The following is a 20,053-nucleotide window of genomic DNA, read 5'->3' as shown; positions in this document are numbered from 1 at the left end:
TGCTACTCAACAACAAATGGATTATGGAAGAAATCAAAGAGCAAATCAAAAATTCTGACAGACAAATGAAAAAAGCATGATGATCTAAAACCTATGGGATGCAGCAAAAGCAGTTTTAAGAGGGAAGTTTACAGCAGTACAATCTCACCTCAGGAAAGAAAAAAATCCCAAACAACCTAATGTTACACCTAAAGAAACTAGGGAAAGAAGAACAAAGAAAACACACATCAGTAGAAGGAAAGAAATCATAAAGATCTGAGCAAAAATAAATGAAATAGAGATGAAGAAAACAATAGATCAATGAAACCAAAAACAGGTTCTTTGAAAAGATAAACAGAACTGATAAACCTTTAGCCAGTCTCATGAAGAAGAATGGGGGAGAGGATTCAAAGAAATGAAAAAGAAGTTACAACTGACACCACTGTAATCAAAGTATCATGAGAGACTGCTATAAGCAACTATATGCCAATAAAATGGACAACCTATCTCCCAAAACTGAAACAGTAAGAAATAGAAAATACGAACTGACCAATCACAAGTAATGAAACAATGCCATCTGCAACAACATAGGTGGACCTGGAAATTATCATACTAAGTGAAGTAAGTCAGACAAATACCGTATGATATTGCTTATATGCAGAATCTTTAAAAAAAAAAAAAAAAGATACAAATGAACTTACCCAGAAACACACTCACAAACTAGAAAACAAACTTATCGTTACTAAAGGGGGAAATTGGGGGAACGGATAAACTGGGAGTTTGGGATTGACAGTTACACACTACTATATTTAAAACAGATAACCAACCCACTGTATAGCACAGGGAACTCTGCTCAATATTCTGTAATAACTTAAATGGGAAAAAAATTTGAAAAAGGATACATGTATATATAATAAACAAATAAGACAAAGCATGAGAAATAAAAAATAAAATGCAATATAAAACCAACAATGTAAAAATTCTTCAGTCTGCATCTTTAGATTTTTGCATTTTACTAAAGCACACCTCACTAAAGAAAAATAAATTCGTGAGGAATATGGAAGAAACTGTTTTGGAATATAGCCCTTAAATAGATATTCTATTTCAAAGACATTAATTATTTCATTTCCTAGCATGTAAAGGCAAAAATACAAAAACTAATGTGCCTCCTATGTAATAGGAATATGTTTCTCATAATATTTGACTAAATCTGACCCACAAAATACAAATCAACAGGATAGGCTACTTTGGTACGATCTCTTTCTCTGTTGTGTGTTTAACTTACCACAGGTAGCGTGAGCCAGGTTGCCACAATCCGGTTGTTGATCCAGCGATACCAAGATGGGCTTATAAACATTAAAGGTAAAAAGGGACCCAGCATGAAAATGCTTCCAAAAAAGCTTCCCCAAAACAGAGTGAGTATAAAGTATATCCCTCTCCATGACACCATGATTCTGAAAGACATACACAAAAAAAATCAATATATTTTATTACTACAACTGCCCAAATTCAATTTCAGAATGATACATTTAATGATCTTTTAATTATAGGGCTACAGAATAGGCTCTGATAAAGAATATGAGTTTGAATGCCCTCTTACCTGTCCTACAGGTCTAACAAGTTGTCAGTACATAGAAATGGATGCTTTCCAGAAAAAACAGACCTATGGATCAATGAATAGAGAGCAGAAATAAACCCACACACCTACGGCCAATTAATCTTTGACAGGAATTCGCTAGTGCTCCAGTGGTTAGAACTCTGTACCTCTACTGCAGGGAGCACAGGTTGGATCCCTGGGTGGAGAACTAAGATCCCGCGTGCTGTGTGGCAAGGCCAAAGGGGGAAACAAAAAAAAGCCTTTGACAAAGGAGGCAAGGATATACATAATGGAGAAAAGCTAGTCTCTCCAGCAAGTGGTATTGGGAAAACCAGACAGCCACATGTTAATTGATGAATTTAGACCATACCCTCAACACTATACACAAAAATAAACCCAAAATGACTTACATACAAGACACGACACCATAAAACTCCTAGAGGAGAACACAGGCAAAACATTCTACGATTTAGCAATGTTTTCTTAGGTCAATCAAACTCAAGTTTTTGCACCACAAAGGAAAGCATAAACAAAGTGAAAAAACCTACGAAATGGGAGAAAATATTTGCCAACAATGTGAAGGCCTTAATTACCAAATTGTACAAACAGCTCATACAACTCAGTAACAAAAACACAACCCAATTTAAAAAATGGGCTGAAGACTTAAATAAACATTTCTCCAAAGAAGACATACAGATGCTCAAAAGGCACATGAAAAGATACTCAACATTGCTAATTATTAGAGAAATACAAATCAAAACTACAATGAGGTACCACCTCACACCAGTCAGAATGGCCATCATCAAAAAGTCTACAAGTAACAAATGCTGGAGAGGGTATAGAGGAAAGGATACCTTCCTACAGTGTTGGTGGGAATGTAAACTGGTGCAGGTATTATAGAAAACAATATGAAGCCCCCCCCCCGCCCTTTTTTGTCTGGTCGCACTGCTCAGTATATGGGATCTTAGTGCCCAACCAAAGATCGAACCTGTGTCCCCTGCATTGTGAGCACAGAGTCTTAACCACTGGACCACCAAGGAAGTCCCTGGAGGTTCCTTAAAAAACAAAAGCACTACCATATGATCCAGCAATCCCACTCCTGGCAATATATCCATAATCCAAAAAGACACTATTAGTGACTATTTGTAATAGCCAAGACATGGAAGCAACTTAAATGTCCACTGATAGATGGATAGATAAAAGATGTGGTATATATACACAATGGACTACTACTCGGCTCTAAAATAATGAAAATACCATTTGCAGCAACACGGATGCAACTAGAGATTATCAGTTCAGTTCAGTCACTCAGTTGTGTCCAACTCTTTGCAACCCCACGAATCACAGCACGCCAGGCCTCCCTGTCCATCACCAACTCCCTGAGTTTACCCAAACCCATGTCCATTGAGTCAGTGATGCCATCCAACCATCTCATCCTCTGTCATCCCCTTCTCCTCCTGCCCCCGATCCTTCCCAGCATCAGGGTCTTTTCAAATGAGTCAACTCTTTGCATGAGGTGGCCCAAGTACTGACTGGAGTTTCAGCTTCAACATCAGTCCTTCCAATGAACACCCAGGACTGATCTCCTTTAGGATGGACTGGTTGGATCTCCTTGCAGTCCAAGGGACCCTCAAGAGTCTTCTCCAACACCACAGTTCAAAAGCATCAATTTTTCGGCACTCAGCTTTCTTTATAGTCCAACTCTCACATCCATACATGACCACTGGAAAAACCATAGCCTTGACTAGACGGACCTTTGTTGGCAAAGTGATGTCTCTGCTTTTTAATATGCTGTCTAAGTTGGTCATAACTTTCCTTCTAAGGAGTAAGCGTCTTTTAATTTCATGGCTGCAATCACCATCTGCAGTGATTTTGGAGCCCCCCAAAATAAAGTCTGACACTGTTTCCACTGTTTCCCCATCTATTTCCCATGAAGTGATGGGACCAGATGCCATGATCTTAGTTTTCTGAATGTTGAGCTTTAAGCCAACTTTTTCACTCTCCTCTTTCACTTTTATCAAGAGGCTTTTTAATTCCTCTTCACTTTCTGCCATAAGGGTGGTGTCATCTGCATATCTGAGGTTATTGATATTTCTCCTGGCAATCTGATTCCAGCTTGTGCTTCTTCCAGCCCAGCATTTCTCATGATGTACTCTACATATAAGGTAAATAAGCAGGGTGACAATACACAGCCTTGACGTACTCCTTCCCCTATTTGGAACCAGTCTGTTGTTCCATATCCAGTTCTAACTGTTGCTTCCTGACCTGCATACAGGTTTCTCAAGCGGCAGGTCAGGTGGTCTGGTATTCCCATCTCTTGAAGAATTTTCCACAGTTTATTGCGATCCACACAGTCAAAGGCTTATAATATTAAGTAAATCAGAAAGAGAAAGACAAACACTGGCAAGCTATCACTTGTATATGGGGTCTAAAATATGACACAAATGAACTTATGAAACAGAAACAGACTTAAGTCATAGAAAACAAACATGGTTACCAAAGGGGAAAGGAGATGAAGGAGGAAAACAGTAGGAGTTTGACATTAGCAGTACAACAAGGTTAACAACAAAGCCCAGTGGATCCTTTACCAACTGAGCTATCAGGGAAGACCAATTGTATAGCACAGGGAATTATATTCTGTATCCTGTTTATATTCTATATAAGCCGTAATGGAAAAGACTATAGAAAAATGCCTATGTGTGTATATATACATGTATGTATAATTGAATCGCTTTGCTGTACAGCAGAAACTAACACAACATTGTGTATCAACTATACTTTGATTAAAAAAGGATATAGATACACTCAAAGAGTAAATGTCTGACCACCTCCCCCCAAAAAAATAGTTGTTTTAAAAGTCCTGGTTTTTCTTTTTTCCTGGCTATTAGTCTTAAAATAAAACTATATGTTTTCTTTTCCAAGATGTTATCCAACACAAAATCTTAAACTATTCCACAGGTTTTTTTTTTTAATCTCTTACTATAAAAAGTAGACTTAATGGACTAAGAACTGCAGAACAGCTTCCTAAGGGTTAACTATGCTTAAAAGTGATGGCAATTTTACAGAGTGCACTAAATTTTTTTTTAGTCTACAAATATTAATTCTTTACGTTAGAACCTAAAAGTAATATCTTTGGGCAGTTGGTCTTTATGAGCTGAAAGGTTAAGTAGAAGTCATATTCCTCAATCACTTGCCTCAATTATTTGCCAGAGGATTACTTTTGAGGGTCCTCATAACCAGGTGAATATAATATTGATGTTTTAAAATGAAGTGTTGCAAGCACAGTCTAAAATGAATAATCAAATGTTTGATTTTACAACCTAAACTGTTGGAGGAAAAATATGGTTTGCTTCAGGATAATAAAACTGTTGGAAACATTAAAACCATGAAAACAATAATAGCTTTAAAATCTATATATTAAAAAAGTATTTCAGCAATCAAGACCTTTGAAAATTTGAAAAGAACTGTAACAGGAAAAAAAAAATTTCAAATGTCATGGTGCTTTAAAAAATGGCAGTCAGACAAAACAGGTCAAATCCCTTAACACAGAATCAAGTTTAGTTGTGTACTTGGTATATTTTAAAAATCCCTACCAATACCTGACAGTGTTATACACAAAATCCTTCAAAGTACAAATAAAACAACTATCTGCTAAGAACTGGCTTTCTGCTAAATTCCAGATCGGAACTTCTTCTAAGAACAAGGCTGAGGGAATGAGGGCAGAGAAAAAGAACACTGGAAAATAGCAGCCAAACAATTTGCTCACACAGGGCCCAGGATGCTCTGTGAAGTCCTACACACCCTTGGTTTTGCTTTCACTGAGGCTCAGCTCCTCCTCTTTGCATCAACCATAGGCTGCTTCTCTCTAGTCTAACTTAAAGCATTTAAAACTAATAGTATCAATAAAAATGAGCTTCTAAATTCAGTATTTTCAACCCCTACTTCCTTTCATAGCCCCTGTCCCAAATAAATCCCTGCAGTGTTGCTACTTGATTTGAAAAGCCTCTTGTAACTACTTTTTAATCTGTTTCTGCCATTAGCTAGCTAGCTTCTGTTTAGACACTCACCCCTAAACTCCCTGAAGGGCTATACTTCACATGACATCCACACGTCCACATCAAAGGATCTGACATGCTTCTTCCTCACTTACTGAACTATTTTTCATTTGATGTCACAAAAAAGGAAAAAAAAATGATCATTAAAAGAGCTTAGATATCATCTAAGAAAATCTCAATTTACAGTGATGAAGCCGAGAACCAGAAGAATTAAGAGATGTGTCAATATGAATATTAGTCAGACCAAGGTTTTTACTTTTCCATTCTATTCCTAACCTCTCCTTCTTCCCTAACCTCTCAATCATTTGTTCAATGAATTGATAAACATGCAAAGAGATTCCTACAGTGTGTCAGGCACTGTGCCAGTCATTTGGGGATACAACAGTGAACACCACAGATAAACCAAGCTCTCACAAATCGAACGGTCTTTCCAACTCCTCCTTATGATACCTGCATTTGCTGCTAAGTCGCTTCAGTTGTGTCCGACTCTGTGTGACCCCACAGACGGCAGCCCACCAGTCTCCGCCATCCCTGGCATTCTCCAGGCAAGAATACTGGAGTGGGTTGCCATTTCCTTCTCCAATGCATGAAAGTGAAAAGTAAAAATGAAGTCGCTCAGTTGTGTCCGACTCCTAGCGACCCCATGGACTGCAGCCCCTATTTTATCTCTTCCTCCAAGTCTCAAGGCTTTGCTAGAAACTTGGTTAAGAATTATGCTAGCTACACATCTATTTAAAGGAACTTTTTTTTTTTTTTTAAGTGGCAAAACCAAGTGCTGGTAAAGATGCAGAGCAATCAGAACTCACATTGCAGGTGGGAATGCAAAATGGCATGGCCACTCTGGAAAATAGCCTCTCAGTTTCTTAAAATATTAAATGTACATTTACCATATAGCCCAGCAATCCCACTACTGAATATACAGGACAGACCGAAAACTTATGTTGATACACAAACTTGTACACAGTTGTTAATAGCAGCATTCTTCATAATTGCAGAAGACCAGACACAACCCTCATGTCAGCCTGGGAGTATGTACATGCACACACTTAACATATCCATAGAAAAGAATACTACTCAGCAATGACAAGACATGTGACTGATAAATGCAACATCTGGGGTTAACCTCAAATGCATTATATTGAGTGAAGGAAGCCAGGCTCAAAAGGAATGATTTCTTTTTAACCATATGATTTCATTTATAGGACACTCTGGAAAAGGCAAAACTATAAGCAAGGAAACAGATCAATGGTGGTCAAAGGTCAGGGATAGGGAGCGAGTTTGTGAAGACACAGCACAAGGGAATTTTTAGGGGTTGAGGAAACTGTTCTATTTCCTGATTGCAGTGATGATTACAAGACTACACATTTGTTGAAGCTCACAGAACATATTTTTACTTATCTTTACTGTACATAGCGTAAGAACTAAGTTAAAAAGAATAAGAACTAAGTTAAAAGGAATGCGCTATGTAAGATAAAATCTGACAGAATAGTCATTAAGCTTTTATGATCTGGAGAATTCTATATGTTTGGATTATTTCAATTATAATCATATCTGAACTATGCCAAGCCTTTAGAATATGCCAGGCATTGTTTCATGTATTTTAAATGTGTGAACCTATTTAATATAGTGATCCCATGGTATAGATATTTTCATTACCCCACATTTTATATATAAGTATACTTAGGCACAGAGTGGTTAAATAACATGCTCAAGATTATACAACTAGTAAATGGCGGAGCTGGGATTTGAATCTGGGTAATTTGGGGTCAGAATCCATGCTCAGCCTAATAAACACTTTGCTCTTTTCAAGCAGATACTGCTTTTGTAATTAAACACACAGACTTTACTCAGTATATAAAATCAAGATGTCACAAACCTAAACCAAATTTTTAATGTATCATGCAAAAATTATTCTGAAAGTTAGAGAAGTTTACAGGAACTTGGTCAACGAAATTTAATGCCTTTCTTACTTTAATAATCCCTAGTACTTAACATATAGCATACAAGAATTTGGGGAGAGTGAATATGGGGGTTGCCAGCTTCTGCTGGAAAAAAATCTGGTTCTAACTGATAAATGAGTCACCTAATCTTTTAAAATCCTTTATTTTATTTTATTTTTTTTAATAAATTTATTTATTTTAGTTGGGGGCTAATTACTTTACAATATTGTAATGGTTTTTGCCATACACTGACATGAATCAGCCATGGGTCTACATGTGTTCCCCATCCTGAACCCTTTTAAAATCCTTTAAAATAAAGCCCACATCACTGAAAAGCCACCACAAACACCATAATTTACTATTTTCTGTGCATTCTTTGTATAATACTGATAGCATTCTCAAAAAAATAAAAGCCATTTGGAAAAGAAATAATCATAGTTTTAAAATGGCATATCCATTTTATTGCCAAATACAGATATATAGAACTAAACTGAAGATCTTCTAGAAAATCTATGCCCACACGTCAGTGTAATCCAGGAGCTTTTCCCCTTAAGACCACTGTCCTTTCAATCAGTTAATAAGATCTCTTACCCCACTAACTTCCTAGCCCATAAACTGATTCTAATGCTTGTCCTTGTCTAACCATTTGTGGTTCCAATGACTGCAATGCCAAGCAAAGGCAGGAACCAAAACATAGCCCACCTGGACTTCTTATTCGGTCGCATATATTATTCCTGGAGTATGACAATGTGGGAGGACACTCCCTGACAAGGATTAGTGGACTCTATTAGGGATACTTATACTTCCTTACTCAGGAAAGAAAGATGCTTTATTTCAAGAAATTAGTTTTTAAATTCCCATTAACAATTCAAGTATTAACAAGCATTGCTTTCACAGTCTAGGAGGGAAGCTATGTGTGTTAAGAAATGATTACAATTTGGTGTGAGATATGCAATGAGTGTTAAGGCTAGATCAAAGAAAGGCAAGGTGAATTCTGCTAAAAGGGGTTAAAGAAGGCATTAGACTCTTAGAGGGTGAGAGACTGGGGGAGGGGAGAGATTATTTCACACAGTAAAAAAAAAACACGTAGTCACAGAAATTTGAAAAGGCACGCCTTAAACAAGGAACTGTAACTCATTAGATATCAATGAGGTATAGCGATACATTGGAGAGTTGAAAGAAATCAAGAAAACATAGTTCCTAGAGACAAAGGGCACACAACCAGGCCCGGATAGCCAAGAATACCACCCTGAGCATGTCACTGTGGGTGGGAAAAAAACCTAAGGTATGTTTTAGGATAAATATTAAAAGTGACATGGAGCAGGTAAGCCTGGACTCAATAAATAAAATCAATCTGCACTCTGATTAAAAGTCATAAAGAACACAGAGCTTCTCTGATCTCTAAAACAGTGCATGGGACTGACAGCAAAAATGCAGCATTGATAGATGGTGGTAACAGAGAGGTCTGTGAGCCAGGAACACCTGATCCAGTTCCACCTCTCAACAGTCTGATAATCATGCTGCTGCTGCTGCTAAGTTGCTTCAGTCGTGTCCAACTTTGTGCGACCCCATAGACGGCAGCCCACCAGGCTCCGCCGTCCCTGGGATTCTCCAGGCAAGAACACTGGAGTGGGTTGCCATTTCCTTCTCCAGTGCATGAAAGGGAAAAGTGAAAGTGAAGTCGCTCAGTCATGTCCGACTCTTAGCGACAATGATGACCACCTACTTAACCAGGAAGGACTGGAAAAAGTCAGTTTTCATTTCAACCCCAAAGAAAGGCAATGCCAAAGAACGCTCAAACTACTGCACAATTGCACTCATCTTACAGGCTAGTAAAGTAATGCTCAAAATTCTCCAAGCCAGGCTTCAACAGTACATGAACCATGAACTTCCAGATGTTCAAGCTGGATTTAGAAAAGGCAGAGGAACCAGAGATCAAATTGCCAACATTCGTTGGATCATCAAAAAAGCAAGAGAGTTCCAGAAAAATATCTACTTCTGCTTTATTGACTATGCCAAAGCCTTTGATTGTGTGGACCACAACAAACTCTGGAAAATTCTTAAAGAGATGGGAATACCAGACCACCTGACCTGCCTCTTGAGAAATCTGTATTCAGGCCAGGAAGCAACAGTCAGAACTGGACATGGAACAACAGACTGGTTCCAAATACGGGAAGGAGTATGTCAAGGCTGTATCTTGTCACCCTGCTTACTTAACTTATATGCAGAGTACATCATGTGAAATGCTGGGCTGGATGAAGTACAAGCTGGAATCAAGATTGCAGGAAGAAATATCAATAACCTCAGATATGCAGATAACACCACCCTTATGGCAGAAAGCGAAGAACTAAAAAGCCTCTTGATGAAAGTGAAAGAGGAGAGTGAAAAAGTTGGCTTAACAACATTCAGAAAACTAAGATCATGGCATCTGGTCCCATCACTTCATGGGAAATAGATGGGGAAACAGTGGAAACAGTGACAGACTTTATTTTCTTGGGCTCCAAAATCACTGCAGATAGTGATTGCAGCCATAAAATTAAAAGACACTTGCTCCCTGGAAGAAAAGTTATGACAAACCTAGACAGCATATTAAAAAGCAGAGATACTACTTTGCCAACAAAGGTCCGTCTAGTCAAAGCTATGGTTTTTCCAGTAGTTATGTACGGACGTGAGAGTTGGACTATAAAGAAAGCTGAGCGCCAAAGAATTGATGCTTTTGAACTGTGGTGTTGGAAAAGACTCTTGAGAGTCCCTTGGAAGGCAAGGAGATCCAACCAGTCCATCCTAAAGGAAATCAGTCCTGAACATTCACTGGAAGGACTGATGCTGAAGCTGAAACTCCAATATTCTGGCCACCTGATGTCAGAACTGACTCATTGGAAAAGACTCTGATGCTGGGAAAGACTGAATGCGAGAGGAGAAGGGGACAACAAAGGATGAGATGACTGGATGGCATCACCAACTCAATGGACATGAGTTTGAATAAACTCCGGGAGTTGGCGATGGACAGGGAGGCCTGGTGTGCTGCAAACCATGGGGTCACAAAGAGTCGGACACAACCGAGCGACTTTCACTTACAAAGACTTTGCTATAAAACTTGATGATGCCCAATGTGTCCTGAAATAGGCAGTTTATAAAGCATTCTCATCCAATTCAAATACTTCAAAACAAGATATTGATTATATCAGTGGTTATTTACAGGTGAAGAAATATGAAACTTTGTTCTCTTAATGAAAAGTCCCTAACACTGTTTATACTGAGAGAGGATCTATTTCCAGGGGCATGCCTGCAAAATGTAGTGGAGAATTCAGAACAGGGACCAGTAAGATTGAAAGGCCACAAAGTAAATACTGAGTATTTAAAGTAAAATGAAGAGTTAGGCATATTGTTTAAGCCTTTGTCTTCTCTGCAGAAGATAAAACAAGAGTTTCTGGGCTGGGGGATACACAGCTGAGGGCAGTCACTGCTCTAAGAACAGTGGGATTAGGTAACCATATACCTACCATATACCACTGAGTCTTCCCTCACTGAGGTCTCAGATGACTGCAACAAGATTTTAGATCTAGTCCAGTGCACTCCAATAAAACTTTCTGCAGTGATGGAAATGTTCAGTAGCTGTGCTGTCCAACATGGCAGCCACTAGCTATATGTGGCTACTGAGCACTTGAAATGTGGTTAGCTCAATAGGGAAACTGAATTATTAATTCAATGGTATTTAAACTTAAACAGGCACATGTAGCTACTGTATTGAGTATGAGTAGCACAGCTCTCGGAGAAGGCAATGGCACCCCACTCCAGTACTCTTGCCTGGAAAATCCCATGGACGGAGAAGCCTGGTAGGCTACAGCCCATGGGGTTGCGAAGAGTCGGACATGACTGAGCCACTTCACTTTCACTTTTCCCTTTCATGCACTGGAGAAGGAAATGGCAACCCACTCCAGTATTCTTGCCTGGAGAATCCCAGGGACGACGGAGCCTGGTGGGCTGCCGTCTATGGGGTCGCACAGAGTCGGACACGACTGAAGCGACTTAGCAGCAGCAGCAGCAGCAGCACAGCTCTATGCAGACTTACAGGAACAAACTTCTCTGAGGAATCTTACCAGACCACGAGGCAAGATGAAACTATAGAAACACTGGTGGTTCCCTAATAAAAAGTCAACCTATTAACTCTACTGTGAAGCCCAAAGTTCATATAACCCACACCAACGTGCAAGCTTCTAGTTGGCTTTGTAAGTCCCTTGGTTTTCATTCTCAGTAGATTATGAGACATCTGGGGAAAGACTTTAACATGACATTAGATACGGAAACAAGAAGAAAGTATACTTGAAAGAAACAAACTATTCAGGAAGGAAAAAAAAAAAAATCTTTAACATTTTCAAAAAGACAAGAAATACTATGTCCGGTAGACAACAATAATATGTTCTCGTGGGGAAAAAAATTTAAGTAAAATGAAAAACAGAAACATTCAGAAAATGAGAGCAACTGGAAGTTTAAAACATGGCAAATGTTTAGTAAAAACATTAGCAAAAATGAAAATTCAACAGAAGAGTTAGAAAATAAACCTGAAGAAATTCTCCCAAAAGTCAAGCAGAAAATAGAGAGATGGAAAGTAGAAAGAATATTAGAGGACCAAGACAAGGGCCAAACTCCAAAACAAAAGCAGTGAGAAATTGGAGGAAATCAGCAACAAAATAACAGAAACTCCTCAGAACAGGAAAACATGACATTCCACATTAACAGAGCCTACTCAAAGCTAGGATTATGGAAGAGAACAAATGCTCTCTTCGGCACATGGCTGTAACTTTCAGATTAGAGGAGACAATGGACATTCTATCAAATCTCTGGAGGGGATGAAAATGGGTCAAAAAGGATCAAAAATTAGACTGGCTTTGGACTCAGCAGCAATACCAAAAGGAAGATGAAAACAGAACAACCCCTACAAAATTCTCAAGAAAATTATTCCATTCAGTCACCCTATCAATCAAGTATAAAGACAGTAAAAACCCTACCACAAAGTCTCAAAGTTACCTCCTACAAAACCTTTTTTGCAAGAAGCTATTGGAAAAATGGGCTCTGCTAAAACAAGAGTAAACAAGACTGAGGGAGACTTGAAACACAGGAAACGAGATCCAACTTATGTGAAAACCTCTAAGATAATCATGAAGGGAGATCCCAAGGTAACAGTCATGCATAAGACAGAGAAGATATCCAATCTAAACAAACCAGATGTGGTGGGGGTGACTCAAGAAAAAGACTCTGAACTCTGTATCACCAAAATCCTGGCTGCTAAACAGAACAGAATGCCCAGGTAAACCCAGCACAGGTTCTAATCTGTACTTGGCTTCTTGAACAGGTGCTGGTAAAATTTCTGTTCTCTCTTCCACACCCAGCTGCCAGATCAGCTGAAGATACTCATTTTATCTATCATAAGTACTCTGCTCTGACCTACTCCTGAGAGATGGAGGGAGGCCATGGTGAATTTAGAAGCACAAAATGTATTCCTGCCGGATAGTTAACACTTGCAGAGTCCTGACTGTGGTGAGCCCTCCCACTGTAGTTTTCCAGGACTTATTTATGCAGGAACTTGCCTACTGTTTTCTCCTTAAAAAGAATCTGTCTGGTGAGCCTTCTGGGAAGCTGAGTTCTAACTATCACCCAGTGACTCTACCTCTAGGAGCCTTCATCTAACTGTGGCAGTGTTTGATGGCAGTGTTTAACAGATTATGCTGACATCTCAAGTTCTCAAAAAAAAAAAAATCTATATACATATATAGTCCAGGATACATACATAGGTAAACTTTTAAAGTAAAAGAACAACTAACAGAAAAGGATAATAGCTTTCTTAAGTATGGTGGCTATTTATATGTTCACCAACAATGGCTTTTAGAACATACTATCAAGGGCAATTTTTGCCAGTCTCCACACACTCCATACATCATACACTATTCTAATTATATAGTACATTAGCAAGAGTAACAAAAACTTTTAGTGACTACTATCTTTGGTGGAAACAGGGAAAGAATACAGCTTTCACTTGTTTATTCATGTATTTCTGTACTACTCTAATTTTATAAAGAATAAACATATTAATTTACAGTTAAAGATATTTTAATTATAAAGCTGTTTAAGAACACATTAGTTCAAGTTAGAATGATGTTATAACCCCTGATCAAATACTCTGCTAGAAAAAGCAATCCTTGGGAATCAGTTGAAACAAATATATGGGACAAGTTTATAATTTTTCTAAGACTACTCCAAAATAAATAAGCAACATGCCGATACTGATTCACGTGACAAAATCAAATACATAAGTGAGAGCATAAACACTAATATCAATCACTGCATATAAACAATATATAATAAGAGTTATGATCACTTTGCAATGAAAATACTTTTAACAGACAGCTAAAACAATCATAGCCTGATTATTGACATTATTCCACAACCTGAAAGAAGTTAACACTGTTCATTATTTAAATAATTTAAGCACATGCTCTTTATGCTCTACTCCTGTAAGCTAGATGAATACTTCACAACCAAATACCATCACACTGATTTAGTTTCTTCACAAAAAAGTGAAATGTTTATGAGCTGACTGATTTCTTTTAAACCCATCAATATATTTTAAAATCCCTAGATACATGCTAATTTGCATGACCTGATTCTGAGGAACACTTATTCATTTTTTGGAACTTAGTAACAAACACATCTGCCTTGCCTGATGAAAGAATGAGCTTCCTTATTCCCAAGTGACAATTATATTTGTTTTCAAGTCTCAAAAGACAGAGGCTCAAAGCTAAATTTGACTCCCAATTCTGGAAGCAAAAATTATGGTAATTATTATCTTTTTCTCCTCTTACAATCTTATATTTTTATTCTTATTGGCATTACTTCATATGTCTTTTACTGTAAATCATTTTAATTCTTTTAGGAAGTAGACTATCAATTAAAAATAATTTTAAACAATGTCACCTATAAAGAATCTTACTCAGTTTTATATATTTTACTAGTTAAAAAACAGAAGTTAAAACAATTGCTTATCAATTAAATGCTTATAAGGCAACCAGGGGAAGCTGGAAAGGATAATGTTTAAAGTTTGCTCAGGTCCCTTTACCTGTTTGGGAAAACAATGATAACAGGAAAGGGACAAACTAGACAGTTTCATTCTTCCTGAAGCAGCACAAGAGAATAATACTTTCCCAGATACAAAAAGAAGATAAAAGGTTAAGCAGCAGTCTCGTTACAGAGCACTAAGAAGAAATAAAACCGGTTTGCAAATTCTCCCAAAACACAAAAAGACAGCTTATGAGCAGAATAGGATCAAACCATAACTCTAAGCCAAAACGAAGCAAGAACTTTCAGCTATCAACTGGAGTTGAGTAAACAAGTCTGTTAACGCCCTGGTGGGGGGAGTCCACTCTTGAGTTCTTAGACCTGTATAAGGACATTAGGGGTTATATAAAATGACACAACTTACCTCTTGAAGTTTAGTGAGAGAAGAAATTATCTGTATAAATACAAAGATCTCTACACTGATACAATTTTTTACTTAAAATATATTCAAAAGCTAATACTAAGAAAGAAGCAAAGAGTATGTACTGTATGATTCTATTTACCTAACAATGAAAAGCATAGAAACTAACTTATAATATTAAAAGTAAGGATAGCAGTTATCCTGGAAGTGCAGAGCGGGGTTAGTTACTGAAAGGGGCACCAGGAGGCTTTAAGGGCTTTGGCAATGCTGTTTCTTATTTGGGTGCTGGTTACACATGGTGTATTTACTTTTTGAAAATTCACTGAGCTGTATACTTGTGGTTTATAAACTTTTCTACACAGGTATTTCAATAATATTTACCCCCAAAGTTATCATTTAAACTGGATAATGAGTTTGAGTAAACTCCGGGGGTTGACGATGGACAGGGAGGCCTGGCATGCTGCAGTCCATGGGGTTGGCAAAGAGTCGGACACGACTGAGCGACTGAACTGAACTGAATCCAATTCAACATATGCAATTTATAGGAAAAAAATACAAATGGTCAAGTCAACAAAGTTCAACCTATTTTTAGAAAATGCAAAAGTTAAAATAACAAACACCATTCCTTCTCAAAGATTAATAAAAATGCCTACGTCTTGACTTCAAAATTCTGAAACTCATTTGGTAGAATCTTTGCCCTCACAGTTGGAGAGGAATATAAACTTTAGAGGGAAAATAGATAAGCAGTTATTAGAATTTTGAGTGCCTACCATCATAATGCTTTCTCAATATCTACCCTTGAGAAATACTTTAGTTTTAGGTACAAAGATTTTCATTGTAGCCTTGTCTATAACAACAGTAAAAATCGGAAATATAACTGCCCACTGATGAGAGAAGAGCTAAATAAATTGTGGTACATGAAATGCTACTGGCAGCTGGAAAGAAACAGAGGGTAAGCTGTCTTTCCTAAGATAAACAGTTCTCCAAGAGGTATTGCTAAGTGAAAAAGAATACGGTACCATTTTTGGAAGGCAGGGAACCACATTTCCTCTCCCCACCCACATAAAATGCTATGCTATCTGGCTTATATAAATAAATGTAAATACACATAAATCAGTTCAGAAGGATACATGCCAACATCACTATGGTTGCTTCAGTGAAGATGGATGAGGTTGTGACTAAGGATGGTCAAAAAGGAATAAATAGAGCTTTCTATAATGTTTTAAAAAGAGAACGTTTCCACTTACATAGTAAAAGGGAAAAAAGGAAGGAACAAAGGGAGGGAGGAAAAGAGAAAGGAAAAAAGCAGCAGCTTAGGCACAGTCAAAAAAAAATCAGCTTGCTGGTAATGCCAGTTTTTCCATGATGCCATAATCAAAGTAAAAATCGGGAGGCAGAAATAACCCATACCTCTTAGACAAATTACTATTTGCCAAACTTTAATTTTTACAAACAAATTAAAAACCACTCAAAACATACACTGAGACACGAATGATTAAAGCATCCTAGGTAAACTAAAACTACACGGGCACCCTCAAGGATCCTTGTCCTAACAAAGGTCACTCAAAACTATCGTTCAGTTTACTTTACAGCACTTTATTTCCATCAACCTGAAGTTTAAACTCAGGCTTTGCTTCTTCCCTCATGAGACACAGAGCTAGCCAGTAAAATGTATAATTAAAGTACTAAGTAATGGAGGTACACAGACTGTCAGAAAGCAAGCAAGTTTACTGAATCTTTTCTTATACACAAAATATAAGCCCATGAATATATACACATATGAGTGTCATAGGGATAAAGTTTTAGCAGAAAACAGTTATTACAGTTACCAAAAACAGAATAGAATGGAAATAAAAATAAACAAATGGGACCAAATTAAACTTAAAAGCTTTGTATAACGAAGGCAACTAGAAGCAAGGTAAAAAGGTAGCCTTCAGAATGGGAGAAAATAATAGCAAACGAAGCAACTGACAAAGAATTAATCTCCAAAATATACAAGCAGCTCATGTAGCTCAATACCAGAAAAATAAACGACCCAATCAAAAAGTGGACCAAAGAACTAAACAGACATTTCTCCAAAGAAGACATACAGATGGCTAACAAATACATGAAAAGATGCTCAACATCACTCATTATCAGAGAAATGCAAATCAAAACCACAATGAGATGCTCTCGTGCCAGTCAGAATGGCTGCCATCAAAAAGTCTACAAACAATAAATGCTGGAGAGGGTGTGAAGAAAAGGGAAACCTTTTACATTGTTGGTGGGAATGCAAAGTAGTACAGCCACTATGGAGAACAGTGTGGATTCCTTAAAAAACTAGAAAGAGAACTGTCATACAAACCAGCAATCCCACTGCTGGGCATACACACTGAGGAAACCAGAATTGAAAGAGACACGTGTACCCCAATGTTCACTGCAGCACTGTTTACAATAACTAGAACATGGAAGCAACCTAGACGTCCATTGGCAGATGAATGGATAAGGAAGTTGTGGTACATATACACAATGGAATACTACTCAGCTATAAAAAAGGAACGCATTTGAGTCAGTTCTAATGAGGTGGATGAAACTGGAGCCTAAATATACAGAGTAAAGTAAGTCATAAAGAGAAACATCAATATAGTATATTAATACATATATATGGAATTTAGAAACACAGAAACAACGACCCTATATGCAAAAGAGACACAGATGTAAAGAACAGACTTTTGGACTATGTGGGAAAAGGCGAGGGTGGGACGACTTGAGAGAATAGCATTGAAACATGTATATTACCATATGCAAAACAGATGGCCAGTGCAAGTTCGATGTGTGAAGCAAGGCACTCAAAGCTGGTGCTCTGTGACAACCCAGAGGGATGGGGTGGGGAGGGAGGTAGGAGGGGGGCTTGAGGGGTTCAGGATGGGGGAACACATGTACACCCGTGGATGATTCATGTCGATGAATGGCAAAAACCACCACAATACTGTAAAGTAATTAGCCTCTAATTAAAATAAATCAATTAATTTAAAGAAAAGTTATCAAAAACAGAATGTTCATTTCTGACTATACCATGTCTACTTTAGTCAAAGCATACTCTTCAAAAGAAAAAAGAAAAAGTTAAAATATCTATCTAAATTTACCAAGTTACTTTTCATCATTTCATTTACGCAGAAAATATGACCAATTAGAATCATTCTACAGTCACTGAAAACTCATGGTACTTGCACTATCAAACACCAGTCAGCCTCAGGCAAGGTATTAAAGACTATTCTTTGTTACTATTAACAAAAGTTTTTGCCCTTCTATGGCACATCATCTAGGTGGAGAGGGAAGAACAAATCTGAAAAAGATGGGAAGAAGGCAATACAACAAAGTATATATTAAATGCCAAATTCATGAAAAATCAGTATGTGTGACAATCAGTGTTTGAGATTTAGAAGTCCAGAACTAGAATTGAGACCACCAAGCTTTGGGAGCTCCCTGGTGGTCCAGCGATTAGGACTTGGTACTTTCACTGCCATGGACCCAGATTCGACCCCTGGTCAGGGAACCAAGATCCCACAAGCCACATGGGATGGCCCAAAAACGAAAATGGTAGATTAAAAAAAGCAAAGATCACCAAGCTTTAAACCTCTTTTGGTTTCACAGATGATTCTCTAATGACACCAGTGAAGAAAGTGAAAAGCAGAAAAGTTTAGGGACCTGACTGTGCTCACAGCAGCAAAACCAGTAATGATGGAACTAGGTGAAGACCTCCCATCTCCAGTCAGCAGCTCAGTGTTCTTTCCCTTGGAAAGGGATCCTGAAGGTCTAAGGCAATCAACTAAAACATGCAGAATGAGTCAGGATGCAAACAAGGCCTGGGCCTGGAGGAAGAACAGTACCCTGTCAAGCTAGGACACAAAAGATAGGCAAGAGGCCGACTTCTTGACATTCTTCTTTATGATGCACGCTGCACGGGGGCTAGTTAGTCATAAGGAAGTTTTTCCAAAGTCTCAGGATTTCTGTTGGGTTTTGTTTCTTTGAAATTGTTTCAAACAATATGAATTATTAACAGCAAGTATTTTTTAAAAAATGAAAATGTCACCAATTTTTTTCTGCATAAATGGCATGCACACTCACTATATTTTAACAATTTCCTGTTATTACACGAGGTTTCCTTTTAAGATGTAAAAGATTAAGCCACACACACCCACACTAAGTGGAACATTACTAGATAAAATCATGAAAGACAGGTTGGTATAACGCTATTATATTTCTTACCTGTTATTCACGAGAGTTTTTTCCCTGTTCAAATTACTTACATAATTCTCAAAATGTTAACTATAGGGTACTATATATCCCAGCAATTCTGCATCCAGACAAAAACATATACAGGAATGCTCATAGCAGGACAATTTATAATAGTCAGAGTGGAAACAACCCAATCTTCTTCATTTGATAAGTGGTAAAGATATCAGCTATCATTCAACAAAAAAAGGAACAAAGTACTTGATACATGCTACAACACAGATGGACTTTGAAAACTCATGCTAGGTGAAAGAAGCCAGTCACAAAAGTCCACATATCCTATGATTTCATTTATGTATATCCAGAATAGGCAAATCTACAGAAACAGAAAGTAGATTAGTGGTTCTCTAGGGACGCAGGTTCGATCCCTGAGTCGGGAAGATACCCTGAAGAAGGAAATGGCAACCCACTCCAGGATTCTTGCTTGGAGAATTCCATGGAAAGAGGAGCCTGGTGGGCTATGGTCCACACGATCACAAAGAGGTGGACACGACTGATGCAACTTAGCACTAGTGACTAGGGCTCAAGGCAAGTGGACTAGGAGGTGACTGCTAATGAGTATAAACTTTGTTTGAGGGTAAAAGAAAAGTCTTCTAACATCAAATAGTGTTGGTCTAAAAGCTACTGCTTGTATATTTTAAATGGCTGAATTGTATGGCAGGTGAATTATATCTCAAAGTAAAAGTTAATTAGCTGGGAGATTACCAAGACATGAGTAACTCTACAATCAACT

At 37.8% G+C, this 20,053-nt stretch overlaps 1 protein-coding gene and 1 non-coding gene across 4 annotated transcripts in view; one reads left to right on the top strand and one right to left on the bottom strand.

The window, feature by feature from the left end:
- Positions 1-20,053, bottom strand: part of LCLAT1 (lysocardiolipin acyltransferase 1) — a 187,639-nt gene that overhangs the window by 114,648 nt on the left and 52,938 nt on the right. For 2 of the 3 annotated variants that reach the window (XM_081484313.1, XM_081484314.1), the window contains exon 2: positions 1,265-1,433. The exons of the other annotated variant lie outside the window; for it this stretch is intronic. In XM_081484313.1, the coding sequence (XP_081340439.1) occupies positions 1,265-1,429 (165 nt within the window). In that variant the 5' untranslated portion in view covers positions 1,430-1,433. The remainder of the gene's footprint in view (positions 1-1,264; positions 1,434-20,053) is intronic. 3 annotated transcript variants of the gene reach the window in all.
- TRNAE-UUC (transfer RNA glutamic acid (anticodon UUC)) lies at positions 18,508-18,580 on the top strand. The gene has a single exon. It is a non-coding gene; the product is annotated as a tRNA-Glu (tRNA).

The sequence above is a fragment of the Giraffa tippelskirchi genome, chromosome 4 (assembly GCF_054371585.1).
Source record: "Giraffa tippelskirchi isolate mGirTip1 chromosome 4, T2T-mGirTip1v1.2.pri, whole genome shotgun sequence".
NCBI classification, from domain to species: Eukaryota; Metazoa; Chordata; class Mammalia; order Artiodactyla; family Giraffidae; genus Giraffa; species Giraffa tippelskirchi.
Note: the sequence above shows the minus strand (reverse complement) of the source record. Positions and strands in the feature narration are given on the sequence as shown.